The sequence below is a fragment of the Sycon ciliatum genome, chromosome 13 (genome assembly GCF_964019385.1).
Source record: "Sycon ciliatum chromosome 13, ocSycCili1.1, whole genome shotgun sequence".
In the NCBI taxonomy this organism is placed as follows: domain Eukaryota; kingdom Metazoa; phylum Porifera; class Calcarea; order Leucosolenida; family Sycettidae; genus Sycon; species Sycon ciliatum.
Window position 1 is genome coordinate 8349129 of NC_088655.1, and position 16547 is coordinate 8365675.

Sequence of the window (16547 nt, forward strand, 5' to 3'; positions counted from 1 at the left end):
TGCTAGTGCCATTTCCTGCAAAAAAAGGCTTGCATATCAATGCGTATAATACGGTATTGATCAGGGAGCCCTACACATGTGTGTAGGGCTCCCTGATATTGATATGATGTGAAGGCCATCATTTACATATTGATACATAGCATTCCATTGATTGGTGACAGAAAAAAACAAAAGAACTTATAGCAATAAAAACTGCTTTATGGCAGTTTTCTAAAAAAGGTTATTGTGTTCTAGTCCATGGACCCGTCTAAAAAGTAAGAAATTAACGAAATGTGATAGCTGAAAATCAAAATTTCACACAAAACCTCACAATAATCCCACACTGAATGAAAAGCTACATGTAGAAGACCTTTTCCCCTCGTGATCCTCTTTCCTATGCATGCATGTTGCCAATTGTTGGTGCAGTACAAGTTTAGTGTTGGAAGCAGCATTTCAAGTGTTGTGATTATTGTGAGGTTTTGTGTGAAATTTTAATTTTCAGCTATCACATTTCGTTAATTTCTTACTTTTTAGACGGGGTCCATGGACTAGAACACAATAACTTTTTTTAGAAAACTGCCATAAAGCAGCTTTTATTGCTATAATGAGTACTGGAGCCACACTTGTACCACGTGGGAACTTGACCCTGTGCCAAACGCGCAGTTTCTGACGGGACTCAGACAACATGATGGTGGAGGGTACGATAGCTGTGGGTACTAAGGCTGCGTTTACACGGAGACGAAACGAAACGAAACGGAACAAAACGGAACGAAAACAGGCTGGCCTCGAATCGTTTTCAAACCGTTTACACGAGAACGGCAAATCGTTTTGAACCGTTCACACGAAAACGGAAAACGGGCGATCAGGCTGGAGTTAGCACTTGCTGGCTTGGCGCAAGGGCGGGAAGTAACACGTTAGTTGGAGTTGGAACGTGCTGGTGGTCGCAAAGGTCAGGTATTTCCCGCGAAATATAGTCCCGCGCGAAATGGTTTCCATGACCGCGCTCCGTTTCCAATCGTTTTCACTGTTTTCACCGTTTACACGAGAACGAAAACGTTTTGAAAACGTTTTGAAAACGTTTCAAAACACTTTGAAGTGCGTTTCCATTTCGTTCCGTTTAGGTATCGTTTTCGGGCGTTGTCGTGTAAACAATAGTAGTAAACGCAATGATTTCGTTCCGTTTAGGTCCTACTTCGTTGTCGTGTAAACGCAAATCGTTTTCAATCGTTGTCGTGTAAACGCAGCCTAAGTTTACGAATGTAGTACCAGTTGTGAAGGTGCAGCCTTCCACAGCCTTTGTTTCCCGCTTCGGAACACCAATGACGGATCCAAATTTCTCCATCGCGGACGTAATGGCGGACAGTGGGGTGTCATCCGCCACACCAAATATATGCACGGACACAACTGCTCCATCACCAACTACTAATACTAGTTGTTTTCCTTCAAATTCTAACCCTCTGGACAACACCTCGTCCCTAACGGCAGTGCAGGAAAACGAAACTCTACAGAATCCGCGCCTTCCACTCAGATCCACCTGCTTGATATCATCAGGTCTTACACCACCTGACCGAAGAAGTCTGATGAAAAAGGCATGATCCTTCGAGGACCACCCTTCATTCAGCTGAATGGAACAGATTCTAGACATCTTTATAACAATTCTACACGCACTCTAGCCAGTTTCTGCAGAAAAAGATATCACTATCGGAGCTCAAAAGTTTGCTTCCACTCCCCACGCGTACGGTCTCTTCTGTGTGGCCTCCATGATCCCGGAATGGGCATATGTGGGGCTAAAATGCCCAACCACGAGATTTTCCAGAGCTAAAAAAGCTTTACCACACGTCACTGAACAAAAAAAGTTTTATTAATTAACTGGCTTGTATACATTTACCTGACCACATCGCTATAATCATAACGTTTTTATGTAGCGATAGTTATGTAGCGTTAGTGCTAAAAGTATTACGTGTCTACACAATCACAAAATCATGCGCCTGTACAATGCATAGTGCTCAAATGCCCGGAATGGGCGTAGCGTAGTACGCAAGAAGGACACAAAAGGAGTAAAATAGGGCTGTTTCGTTGTTACTCAGAGTTTCATGGCAAAAAACAATCATCATCAGACAACATCTCATGATAATGATCGTAGCCGATTGTTGCCAAAAACCTGGGATTTCCCGATATTATCCACTATGAAACTCGTTATGCCGCTCAAACCTCATATAATTCTCGTTTTGTTCCTTTCTAATGCTCCATACTGCTCTGATGCTCGAATAGTCGTATAATGCCGAATATAATGCCGCCATTATCCGCTGGACCCTAGTGGTGTGAGAGCAATAGCAGCGGCTGGTAAAGATTGCTTGAAGCGAAGAACTGCAGGTTCCGCTATGGATCCACCGGAACAAAAGAATAAACAGTTTCAAATTGACGCACCGAAAATTATGATAAAGGTTGTAAAGGCTAAGAATGTGAGAATCACTGGTGAACGTATCAAAACCCAATACTATTCTGAGGGATCTATTGAACAAACGGACATACTTATCATAGTTCGAAGTAGAACAAAGAGAATGGATATAAGCCTTGCTTGCATACTCAAAGGTTGACTGAACAAAGAGCGTGGATATAAGCGATGCTTGCATACTCCAAGGTTGAATGAATGACACTTAAATAGAAGGTACGCCGAGTATGGTATGGCAGAAGATTGCGGGATAAGCGGTGGGCACCACGTTGTCCGGTGACAGAACCTACAAGGTTGTCTATTTGTGGGCCTAAAGTCAAGGTTTTGTCAAGTACAATACCAAAATATCGAGCACACTGCGTGCGGGGAACATGGACACTATCAACGGTGACAGAGGCAGACATCGGGACATCGGTGGTCTTGCGGTGGAGCAGAATTTAATTTCATTCGCTTTCCTTTCAGATAATCCGATAACTTCATAAAATCACCGTTCAATTTGTCCACGACTTCTTCAATAGTGTCACCAGCTGCATACATGTTAACGTCTTCAGCAAACTGAAGTACAGATGAGTTTGGTAACCGTTCGTGATGCGCCTTGGGTCGTGTGTCGGAACGCCCAGGAGTATTTGTGGTAAGTGTGTGGTTGGCATCCGATAAATATTGTGTAGTTTTGTGTTGCAGATTGACAAAGAATGCCATCCGGATCCTCCGCTGGCAATGGGGATTTAGCCATTGCCATTTGCTTCTTGTGTCTGACTGCCACTTGTTTTAATTTTCGTATTCTACAGACCACTGATTCTACTAAGAATGTCATTGCATTGATCTCAAGTGTAAGTGATTCCACTTGGGCATGGTGCCTCTTTGTGAGTGCGGGCAATTGAGCAACACCATGTTGAAAATTGATCCAATTTGATTTCTAATTTTTCTAAGCACTCGCAGACTCCATTTCAGCCACTCACACATTACAGGGTACCTCCCTTCAAACTCTCCAACTACGGTCTCTTCGCAACATAAGTTCACTTCACTTCCAAAAATAATAATATTAGATATAAATGGAATGGACCAATTTTCGGGCATGGCCCATCTTCAGGGTGAAAAACCTTTCAACTAAAGCCACAAAAACCTTTTTTTGAAGAACATTGCAGAAAGGCCAAAGCGCAAGCGCTGGAGACGCCATGGGGAGAACACTATGCAAAACACCACCCACAACAAGCAATCACATCTACACCCATCACCAACGCATTAATTCTCGCCAAACAGCCGTCCCTTGTGAATCGTCGAATACGTGAAGCAATGTTCACTCGTGATAGACGTCCAAGTGTTAACGGGGATCGTGGCTGGAAACTGCTGGACACAGTGTGAAATTATTGTGTTAGATGTTGGTGTTGTAAATTGTGGTAGACTGTGATGTTGCACGATAAGATTTTGATGTTTATGTGTGCTAGCTGATTATTATAGTGCTTAGCAAATATTTGTCGTCATCTTTGTCTTCACACCCATGGATCCAGCTACATTGCATACTTTGCATTCTAATCTCCATGTCGGACTAACACATATTCACACTTACAGACACAGATTTCCACTTGTCTCCTTCGCTCCTTCCCTTTCTACCAACACACTCCACCATTGCTGCTGGTAACCGCACTTCTCGTGCTTTCCCTTCCTTTCGCCCGACAGCTTTCGCCATTGCTGCTACCCTCCATACATACAAACATTTCCAGCACTACCGCACCACACAGCATATCTACTTGTTTCAGTTTTTGTTGGCTTTAGTTGAATGGTTTTTCACCCTGAAGATGGGCCATGCCCGAAATTTGGTGCATTCCATTTATATCTAATATTATTTATTATTTCCATTTATATCTAATATTATTTATTATTTCCATTTATATCTACTACAGTAATATTATTATTTTTGGAAGTGAAGTGAACTTATGCAGCGTGGAGACCGTAGTTGGAGAGTTTGAAGTGATGAACCCTGTATTGATTTCTAATCGGAAGTTGGTTGGTGAGCCAATATAGTTAGGATAAAGAAAGGTAAAAAGGACAAAAATGTTACGAGTTATGACAAACTTTCCACCAACGTAACTAGATCTTATACAGTCAGCAAGTGCGACAAAATGGCACAAAACTGACAAGGAGTACTGAGACATTCGGCGACCTGACTCCTAGCTCCAACACTTCTCCAAGGTGCAAACTAAAACCCTTCCAACTTGGAAGGCTCAGGTTCGGAAAGGTCCAAGAGGGGAAGGAAAGCGCAACGAAGAAGAGCATGAGCTACGCGTCATGGCAACAAAGAATGGCGAAAGTTACTGAATGATGACGAAACTAGTAAGTCTATTGAGCAGACCGGCCTTACTACAACTCGACGACGCAAAGCAACATACCACACAACTTGGGAGGCTCAGGTTTATGTAATAAACATAGAAGGGGAAGCTAAGCGAAGACGAATTATGACAAACCGAAACGCCAACATCCTACTTAACTCCAATATCATGTATGATGGACTAGTTATGTACAATAACAAGTAGTTCCACACGACATACGTTTCGCCGTATAGGTCATGACGGCTCATCAGGTGTGCAAATTTGAACTCGGTTTGTGAGCCAATATAGTAAGGATAAAGAAAGGTAAAGGACAAAAATGTTACACGAGTCATGACAAACTGTCCACCAACGTAACCAGATCTTATACAGTCAGTAGGTTGTTAGTTTGCACCTTGGAGAAGTGTTGGAGCTAGGTGTCAGGTCGCCCAATGTCTCAGTACTCCTTTGTCAGTTTTGTGCCATTTTGTCGCACTTGCTGACTGTATAAGATCTAGTTACGTTGGGGGACAGTTTGTCATAACTCGTAACATTTTTGTCCTTTGATTTCTAATCGTTCGACAATGCACTCGAAGCTTACCAGGAAGTCTTGTACCTCATTCGGGGGCATGTGCCAGGCAATAAACCGGTCCGCATCGTGCTGCTCATGTTGCAGATTTCGCAATATGCATTGAAGTTGTATTTCTCGCCTGCCGAGGGCAGCGAGATAGGCGAGAAATGTTTTCTCGCGAAACATTTCCAGCTGCAAATATGGCATCTGGTGTGTTCTTTATTGTCGCTTCTTTTCCTGACTTCTTCAGCAGTTTTGAGTCTCACCAGTGTCCCTGCCCTCCCACCCTTCATTTCTGTGCATATTATCATTGCTGGCTTTTTTATCACTTTTTGCCGTGATGTGCTTGCCATGCCTACATTATGCCTAATCGCCATTGGGGATATACACCCGTTTTTTCCCTCACAAATGCGACCGTCTGGGAGAGGTTTTTTCCAAGCTGGCTCGGTCCAGGAAAATTAATCTGACGGTCCCAAGTGGTTCTGGACCATGGCCTATTTCTGCTATCCACTGACACCCCTATTCTATGTGAGACACACTGTTCTCAGTCCTTGCTTCCATACCTCACTCGTTATCCGGTTTACAGCTGGCTGCGGCCAACTACCTTTAATTAATTATTTTGTGTGTTGTCGCCATTGCTGTCTATGTGTATGTGCCAGTATATGTGGAGCGAGAAGCGAGCAGCTCACGGAAATCAGTTGCACCGGTAGGGTGACCGTATCCATTTTCAACTTACCAGTATCACTATTGGCGTCTGACTCTTCATTGACTGACCCAGACGCTCCTCGTTCCGTCGAGGCAATGGGGTTTTGGCACTAAATTTTCATGTCGTGACTCGCAACATCATTGCATCTCCAACCAACGGACATGAACTAAATTAGAGAGGTTCCAGAGTACGATTTTTCGTGTCAAAATTCGTAGAGGCGCTACGGACTTTTTATAAGTCGTTTTCGAGCAGTAAAATGCACCGCAGTACGGAACTTATGTGTTTGCCGGCATTGCCTAGGTTACGATAGCAAACACGTCATATCCCCACTCTTTGCATTTTAATTTGAAAATTTGTACCGAAATCAAAACTTCTCGCGGAAAATCGATGTTTCTCGCGCCCAATTTGTACACAAAAATCTTTCTGCATTCGATGACGCAAAATCTCCATACGATACATGGTACCATGGTTCGTATGAAAGCCAGTCCACATGGATTCTCCGTGCCGATCGTCTGAAGTACGCCTGGAAAATATCCGTAGCGTCCATACGGAGTTTGGCACGGAAAATCATACCCGGAACCTATCTATTAATTTGTTGTTGTTGTTGTTTATTTTACGCAGCAGATTCTAACGGGCAAGTTGCCCAATAACAAGAAAGCGAGTGCAAAGAAAGTAATAATACTAATAAAAGAAATAACAGGGGGCAGCAGAAAATGAATAATAGCTTTAAGAACTCAGACGGTGAGCCAAGGAACAAATTTACAAACAACGTTTCTTCATTATTTTATGATTAGGAAAGTTTCTTTCTCAATAAAGATCCAAATGGAACGGAAACAGGGCAGCTGCATCTACAGGCATCTGTGCACAAAGATCATGCCTTAAAATGGCGACCACAACTTTCATTGACGTGGAATGGTGGAAAAAGGAACTAGTGAAGTGACAAAATAGAAATGCAGAAGAAGTAGCAGTAAGGAGAGCGAATCGCTAAAGTGCACTAGCCTACAGCTAAAGTGCACTAGCTTACAGCTAAAGTGCACTAGCCTAGTATTGGCTGTAGTTAGTGAACACGTAGTCACGTAGGCAAGTGATCACGTCCACATACACATCATACCAATGCGTCATCAGGGTCATGCATAACAAACAAACAAAAAAACAGAAAGGAAAGTCACGCGCGAGCAAAACAAATCAAGAGCCCGAGACTACTCACGGCACGAAAACATAACGAAGAATTTGTTTGAGAACGAAATGCAAAGACTAGAGAAACGAAGACTACCTCCGAAGCTACTTTGAAGTGGAATGGAGTCAATCCTTAGAAATGAAGATAGGGAACCAGAATTCTGCTAACCCAAGCGTGGAATCAGCCACAATGTAAGAGAGAGAGTAAGAGAGCACAATCATTGTCATGGTATATACGAAAACACTAATGTTAATCATCGTCATGTAATTCAAAATAGAAATGAGTTATTCCGAATTTATTTTTATGTATTTTATTGCTACGTTCGCGACAAAGGTTTGTGGGAGATTGAGGGCCTGCTAACAAATCCGAGAGCGGCTCAAGAATGCATGCACAATCCGGGATGAAGCGTCGGTAGAGATTGACTAAACCCAGAAAGCGAGGTAGAGAGCAGAGTGAGTGTCTGGAGCAGGGTAGTCCACCATGGCCTTGACCTTCTCTGCCAGTGTCTCAATGCCACCGCCGGCAGTGGCTTTGACATTGTGACCCAGGAATGTCACGGAGGGCTGCATGAAGACACACTTGCTTGCAATGACCACCAGACCATACTCTGCCAAGTGATGGAAGATGGTCTTCAGATGCTTGAGGTGTTCTGCTGTCGAGCGACTCACTACCAGTAGAATGTAGACAGTTGACAGTCAAGCCAGGAACAAATAGAGGCCACCGCTGGGCAGGGCAGCTTCAAGATGACGCCTCACCATGTTTCAACACTGTACCAAGGACAAATAACAAGAGAGAGAGAGAGAAAGAGAGAGAGAGAGGGGGGGGGGAGAGAGCAGAAAGGGTAAGAGATTGACACGCAGACACACCAGCCGGCCCACAGATATGGTATTCTGCAATAAAAAGACAGGCAGAGACAGAGGGGGAGGGGGGGGGATTTTAGAAGGGAAAACGGTTTCATCTCCAAATTAGGTTCCCGCCCTCTATTCGAAATCTATAATTTTGCCAGTTCAAGTAATCCTTGGAAGCAGAAGAGTTTTTCCCAGCCGTGGTGCGACTCACTGTGAATTGGAAACTTGTGGTCTGGCTTGAGAAAACATGGTTGTGGCAAATGGGATTTTGGCTTTGACCTCTGGTGGCTCTCATCTATCCTCCCCCCTGCTGACCGCTGATCATGGGTGTTGGGGTCCTACGGAAGCGCAGGGTTGTAGTGAAAGGGGGGAGGGGTAGGGGGACACAGCCCCCCCCCCCCCTCCCCGCCTACTCTGTTTGCTCACGCTTCAGTGAAAAAGTGCTGCCCGTCCTCATTATCCGATTTTTGTGTTTCTTCATGCCATTCAATGAAAATGCAGCCGATTGTCAGTACTACATTTGTACAGGGTTCATAAAGGCACATCTGTCTGGGGTGAAGTCAAGCGTTCGATTCGTACGTTACATTTCGCGTTGCAAGACAGTTATTTGGAAAATGGGAAAATCGGTTACGGGGTAACTGTTTTCCCTGCCCCCCCCCCCCCTCCCCCCTCCCCCTCCTCCTCTCTACTATTTTGACCTGGCTATAACAAAAAGGCGGTTCAATGCTGAGACGACAAGCTAAGGTGCAGGCAGGATCCCAGCACAGACCGTTCATCACTTTCTCAAACAAACTTGACCACCGGTGACACCCCCCCCCCCCCCCATCACCCTATCCCTTCTCCCTGGCCCCGACCCGGACCATGTCACCAAAATACCGTATAACAATGATATGAGTCATTCTTGGTTAACTCACTGGAATGTTGTCTCAATCCTTTTCTTCTTTTCGGGATTCAGGTCTAGCGCAATCTTCTTCAACTCGGCCAGGGTGATTTCACGCGTTGCAGCTTGGTCCACGGCCCACCTGATAACACCTTGCATATTATCCGGTATGTTAGTGGTGCCAAGGTCGTTTCTCACGATAAAGTCTTGCATGTCGTCTTTGAAATCGTTGCTGTATTCTGGGTCAATCAGTATTGCAACGGCTTGGGCAAAGTCCTCTGGACACACAGGAGAACAAGGAGGGAAGAGAAAGAAATACAGCATTTCTCAGAGACATGTCGGTAGCCTATTCACGTTCCCAATTCATGGCCTCACACCACAGCAAGTCTAAGCACAGGGACTACAAGTTACGTTATAATGTATATAGTCCGGTTCCAAGTCTTTATTTGGTACAGTAAAGAGGTGATAGGAACTTAGCAAGTAGGAACAACAAAAATAACAACAAACAATGTAATGTATTTAGTGACACAAATATCTGGATGCGGATTATACTCCGGAAAATATGGTGCGTGTTTTGTCTTCGATTCTACATAGATAGGCAGCAACATACTTACCACGCTTAAGGCGGCTGATGCACCGTTCCATGCTTCGGCTGAACCTTCGAAAGTCAGAAATTTCTGACAAAACTTTCAGTCTGAAAGATGACAACATGAAAAGACAACATGAAAAGGCGTCAGATGCCGCTTCTTTACGGATGGAGAGGAAAACTCAGATTCACCAATTACAGTTTATGGGCAAAGGTGAAAACCCATTTTCTGCGTCAGTGTTGCCCTGTTTTCCACAACTCGTGTTCCCAACTCACTGTGGTGTACAGCACAGTTGAAGCAATCCTCTTCAAGTCTGGACTTCATCATGATACATATACCTGTCATTGCACAATCATGGTCAGAGAACTCACTCACTGGGCCGGCCTGACTCATTATGTTCGAAATGGTGCAGTACATTTCACTGAACTTTACCAAGGACTGATTCAACTGTTCTATACTTCATTGTAGAGCAATGCATGAGTAGAACTTACAGTGGTGAAGTGGATAGGAAAGTACAACAACTTCCATCAGCAGCGTGATGCTCGTGGCCTGATACATTCAACAGGAAAGAACAGAAAACAGAATATAAAAACTATCAATGTCTCTGTGCAGACAAATTTGATTATAGGAATGGGTATAAATTATGAACTCATTTCATAAAAGTTAAGCATAACACACATTCCCAACCAGTCATGTATTCACTATCCACAGAGACAATGACTCTTTTTTTTCGTACAGAATCTCCTGCAAACTGAAGTTCTCTTTGAGACCTGAGAAGCTCATACTTCTTCGAAGTAGATCAAATGAGCCTCTAGATGCAAAAAAGCGGCTTATGTCATTCTTGAGCATTTTGAGTGATCTATACCCTGGCATTGCTGTATCCCAGCAGATCACTTTGTAAAAACACCTAGGTCTAAAATTGTTATGTTTCACAGAGTTATAGATGTTTCAAAAAGTGAGTTATACATGTACATCACTTTATGCGGAAACGCACACAACTTTAAAATGCATTTTTCTCAGTACTGCGTGAAACGACATGAGCGTGGATGTTCGCAAGTTGTACTTATTGTAGTGTTGAGATACCCAATTCAAATAAATCAATACAATACAATACAAAAATAGAAAAACCCTCTTTTCCGATCTAGAGGCTCAAGTTGTGTTGCAAGATAGTGTGAAGTAGACATTTGCACACAAGTAAACTAACACTAGCATACAGGGAGCACACATAGTGTATTGAGAACATTCAACTTTACCAGCATCATCTTGGCGAGCAGCAGTGGACTGACTGGCTTGATCAGAGTGTGTCTGGCTGCTCGAAGGAACGCTCTCTGCCCAGTCTGATTGAACAGTAGAATAAGTGAAATTAAAAACTAGCCATGTCTCTGTGCAGAAATATTCGATTATAGGAATGGGTATAAAATCCTAAAGGTTAGCATAACACACATACCCAACCAGTCATGTGTTCTTTATGCACAGAGAAAATTATTCTTTTTTCGTATAGAATCCGATGCAAATAGAAGTTCTCTTTGAGACCTGAGCAAGCCCATAGATCAAATTGTGTTGCAAGATAGTGTGAAGTAGACATTTGCACACAAGTAAACTAGCAGTAGCATACAAGGAGCACACATGGTGTATTGAGCACATTCAACTTTAAATAAGCGACGAGGAGATAATAGCTTTCCCTGATGAGTGTGCCATGAGAAATGATTAGGAAATTTTGCATTTAGATTCATTATAATTATTATTCTTTTTTTTTTGTTTCGTAACCTCTGCCTCACTTATACTATTCTTGACTTGTTGTATCGGTTAAAGTTTTGTTTTTTCACGGCTGAGAGTAGCGAAAGAGTGCAGAAAACGTATTTTTCACTCACAAATATTTTCGTGCATTTGCTCTTGTTCTGCGCAACTCCGTTGAACCTGCCATCGTGGTCTTTGTTTTTCCTCGTGGTAGTTGAAGTTTTCAAGTGCTCCAGTTTTTAGTTTCCACTCGCAGCCACACAACACCACAACTCAACTTATTATTTTTTCATAGTAGATCTACAGTGTAATAGTCCAGGAGAAAGAAACGACAGTGCCGTGCACCGTCTATAATGAATCGGTCCAGCCTACAAAAGGTCCACATCGCCTGATTGGGCCTGCAAGCCGATGCACCAGTAACCTCACGTTTTTGGGAGAGGCAGATCGATCTGCGAAAGGCGGAAACAGCTAAAACGAGCTGAGCGTAATCCGAAACACACCAGCAAGTAATAGTTCCCGGGTACCAGGTGGAGCAGAGTCACCTTTGACAGCTACACAAATCAGTAGATCTACGTTTTGGACGACCAGCAAAGATTTTGGAAGTAAAATTTAGCTGACAAAACAATTGGTCACGCCGTTCCGACATGTCGAGTCGACACCTACCTGTACCGCAACCATACTCCTCAAAGGCTTCAGCGAGTCCTTGAGAGTTTTCCGTGGGCGCAGTGATGAGATCGAGAGTCTACGGAGTCGGTGATGAGCGCTGTCGATCACAACATCGTGTCCCAAATGGTGGCAAAGCTCCTGGCAGAGGTGACACCGGAGTCATACTGAAGTAGTTGTCTGATATCGTGGCGAAGGGCAGCAAGGTCGTAGCTGTCTGTTGACAACACCAACCGGAGTTCACTGGGACAGCCAGCCAGTTTTCCGCACATGGACCGGAGAGAAAAGATAAGTATCAGTACTTGAGATTGTGGATGTTTTTTCGATGATTTACAAAGTACATAATCATGTAGTTGACACGATCGAAAGGGGTGTACATGCCGTCGTATTCAAGGGAGCAAACAAACGCCCAGCCCGTACCGCCCTAGGCCCTACACAGGGTGCATGATCAATGTCACGGGACCATCAGAATGTTATGGATGTGCAGAGCGATATATATGACTGTATCGTGTTTGTAGAGGCAACCATGAACAACAAGAGTAGATAGTTTGTCAGTCTGAGTACAAACATCGGGCAACAATGGCATGGCAGTACATGTTGTCCATGTCAAACATCGTGCAAAATGCTAGTAGATTTCCGGCCAGGTGTAATCGGGGTGTAACAGATTTCGACGTCCGCAGCCATCGGACACACAAGCGGGGACAATTGGCCGGCAGGACGAGACCAATGTTTGTTTGTTCTTTCACGGGTGGGGTCCACCAGACATGGTTCCGGAAGAGATTCACGCAAAAGTTGACTGCTTGCTGACTTCAAACTTGTGTTCCTGAGGTGCCCATCCACCTCACTCACGTCAGATTATTAGTAGTATTATTCACACATTTCTACCGAATGAGTACGCGGCTAAGCAGTACAGGGAGCCAGCATATGTTCTCTCAGCATAAAAGCAAGCAAAGAATAAGGAGTACATGGGCAATGGAAACAGTTCCAAAGTACAGCCTGGGATTGTATGAGTGCAAACAAGTACGACAATAGTCATGGGCTATTGCAGCAAGCGACAACAACACAACAGATAATGGGACAGCAACCGCAGGGGGGCATGCGATGTTGACCAGGGGTGGGAAGCAGTACTGTCCAGGTTTCCTTCGTCCAGAGAGTAAGACTAGGGTTACCGAACACGCTCAATATAAGTGTACGTTCCAGACGGAGCGATAACTAAAGCGGCAGGTAGCGCGTAGTCCTCACTCGGTCGCTGCAGTCTGCAATGTGCGAGGTGAGGTAACATGATGGCACACTGCACAACTCCACTGTTGTAACGCCAAACCAATTCATAAAAGTTAAGCCACCACTTTGATTGTTTAAGGTGTGCGAGACACCCCAGTCAGCTGCCAGGCCAAGTCAACTGGTTAAAGCTTTACGTATCTTGATCTCTGTGCATGCCGTCCTTATGTTTTCGGTGTTGAATCTTAATGAAGTATTTCTATATTTTTTCCTCTTGCTGTCCTTTCAGTACCAAGCCAGTACCTAGGCCGTGGAACAGACACCGGATCACCCACGACGGGACATGATGCAAGCGATTGGGAACGGCCTTGTGTGGTGTATAAATGGGTAACCCGGCTTGCCATTATTTAGTGTGTATGTGAGTGATAACAGAGTGAGTAAGAAGCCCGATGGGCAGTGATGACACATGATTGCGTAGGGCTTGATGCCATTAACATGGAGAAGCCCAATGGGCAATGAGGACACAAGATTGTGTATGGCTTGATGCCATGATGAGGGAGAAGCCCGATGGGCGGTGATGACACATGATTGTGTATGGCTAGATGCCATGATGAGGGGGAGGGAGAAGCCCGATGGGCAGTGATGAGTATGGCTTGGTGCCATGATGAGGGAGAAGCCCGATGGGCAGTGATGACACATGGTTGTGTATGGCTTGATGCCATGATGAGGGAGAAGCCCGATGGGCAGTGATGGCACATGGTTGTGTATGGCTTAATGCCATGATGAGAGAGAAGCCCGATGGGCAGTGATGACACATGGTTGTGTATGGCTTGATGCCATGATGAGGGAGAAGCCCGATGGGCAGTGATGACACATGGTTGTGTATGGCTTGATGCCATGATGAGGGAGAAGCCCGATGGGCAGTGATGACACATGGTTGTGTATGGGTTGATGCCATGTTGAGAGAGAAGCCCGATGGGCAGTGATGACACATGATGGTGTATGACTTGATGAACGATCATGTGGTTATGAATGATTACAGACATGTTGAAACGGAAAGAGAGTTAGAGTGAGAGTTACATAGAGGTATGTGGGTTTTTTATGTCTCGCAACCGGCTTTTCACCCCGTTTTTGTCGGGGCACGCGGAGGAGTGTACGTGCACGGGCAGTACGTGTGTGTACAGTATGTGTGTGTGCAGTACGAGTGGGTACAGTGAGTGTGTGTGTGTGTACAGTGAGTGTGCGTAAGGGTGCATGTGTGTGCAGTAAGTGTGCGAGGGGCGGACATGTGCATTCGATACAGGATTCCTTCTCTTGCAGGAACTGAACGGACGTCCAGCCCAATCACGGAAGTACAGGACCTCACATTGAATTTACTGCAGTACTACTCCATGATGTAGCACTCGCAACCTAGCAGGGGAACTTTCGGGCATTTCGCAGAGATTTTGTCTGCTCGGAGTGCTCTGCTGATCATGTTATCCTGGCTGATGTGTGCTCGCCCGGTTGCCGCCGGCCCCAACCTGGCCTACTAGTGATCATCCCAGGGCAAGTCTGGCCGGGTCTCCATAATGTTCATAGTACCTATACATTTGGCCACAGATGGTGTGCCCAAGACTTTGGCACACTGGCGCCATGCGCCACACTGCTCGTTTTCCTTGTCCAAATCTTTGTGTGCTGCTCTCCTATCGGCCTCACTATCCTTTACATCGTGAGTGTGATTGCTCTGGTAGACCACTACCCCATGTACTGAACAGTCGCTTTGTGAGTGAAAAGTTTTGTTTTTTTCGCGGCTGAGAGTAGCGAAAGAGTGCAAAAAACGTATTTTTCACTCACAAATATTTTCGTGCATTTGCTCTTGTTCTGCGCAACTCCTGCCATCGTGGTCTTTGTTTTTCCGCGTGGTAGTTGAACTTGCCCGCCCACCCACCCTGGTTTCATGGGAGTCGTCCGCTGTTCTTCTTGACAATCTATACCTATGTGTGTGGCTTATGATTATGACATACACCGGTTATTACATACCATTTCTTGCTATATCTATTCTTGGGTCCGATTGGCAGCGGGGCAGGAACTAATGAAATAGAAAGGTTTTTTGGCCGAAAGGCGTGTTTTTCCTCTAGCCCCGTTGAGCGGTCGCGGCTAGGAATGTAGGGAGTCATTGTTTTTCAGGCGCTCCCCTGCTGTCCAGTCACCCATTCTCACCACTGGCCATGCTGTTCACTGGATTTCACGGCTTTTTCTCCCCGCTTGCTGGCGGTTCTTTGATGGATTTAGATATTTTTCGGCTATTTATCAATTATGTGGCTGCGAGTGTGGTTTTTTGCTTCTACTCATTTCTGGAAAACCACCACGGTGGTGAGTGCGATTGCTCTGGTAGACCACTACCCCATGTACTGAACAGTCGCTTTGTGAGTGAAAACGCGTCTTTATCGACATCAAGTTTTTAAGTTGTGCATTCGCCTCATAATGCAAGCTGCCAGAACACTCTGGTTGACTTTGCTATGAATGAAGCCACAGTTTTCACATCTGACAATAACGAGATTGCTTCAACACTTCTACACCTAGGTACCTGACAATAACGAGATTGCTTCAATACTTCTACACCTAGGCTCCTGGCGTGGTATTTGCATTCACGGTGCTTGCAATGCTTTTCTTTTCTCCAGCACATTTCAGGACAGGATGATACAGTTTGTTTTACATCACCAGGCATACACATATGGGATAGGTGTTCAATGAGATTGGTGATCAGTCTACTCATGATTAGTCACACACGTTTAATCAACAGACTTGTGATAAGTCACGCTCCAGTGACTCATGCACTCAACATAAGCTAAGCACTTTCGAGAGCAGGACATTAAATTTCTGGACAGGCAAGCGCAGCGAGGTAGGCAAGAAAATGTTTCTCTGGCAATATTTTTCTGTTGCAACTATGGCATCTGATGTGTTCTTAACCGTTGTTCCTTTTCCTGGCTTCCTCAATCAGGTTTGAATCTCATCAGTGTCCTTGCCCTTCCAACCTTCATTTCTATGCACATACATCTTGCTTTTTCAAACTTTTCCTATGATGAGCTTTGCCTGCTTCCATGATGCCATACAATCACCATTGGGGACATGCACCGGGTTTTCCACCTCACTACTACGTGCTTTGGCGCAAGGATTTTCTCCGGCTGGTGCGGTCCAGGAAAATTAATCTGACCGTCCCACGTGCTTCAAGAAGCAGCGCTGGTCTGCATTGTGACCCGTTCTTGTAATCCTCTTACATACCGTCTTCTTTCTATTTAAAACATTCTGTTCTCAGTCACTATTTCTAGACTTCTCTCGTTATCCAGTTCACATCTATCTGCGGTCAACTGTCCTTCAATTAGTGTGCTGTTCCTATTTATGAATATGACTGTCTGTAAAATAGAGATGTTCCAGGCTGTCCAAGAG

General features: G+C 44.7%; 1 protein-coding gene across 1 annotated transcript in view; it reads right to left on the reverse strand.

The window, feature by feature from the left end:
• Window positions 1-6765: 6765 nt before the first annotated feature.
• LOC135829449 (uncharacterized) overlaps window positions 6766-16547 on the reverse strand; it is a 66992-nt gene continuing 57210 nt past the window's right edge. Inside the window, exons 12-16 of the mRNA XM_065341853.1 lie at window positions 10757-10840; window positions 9995-10052; window positions 9531-9610; window positions 8951-9194; window positions 6766-7955 (exon numbers count right to left, since the gene is read on the reverse strand). Coding sequence (XP_065197925.1) covers window positions 7940-7955; window positions 8951-9194; window positions 9531-9610; window positions 9995-10052; window positions 10757-10840 — 482 coding nt within the window. The 3' untranslated portion in view covers window positions 6766-7939. The remainder of the gene's footprint in view (window positions 7956-8950; window positions 9195-9530; window positions 9611-9994; window positions 10053-10756; window positions 10841-16547) is intronic.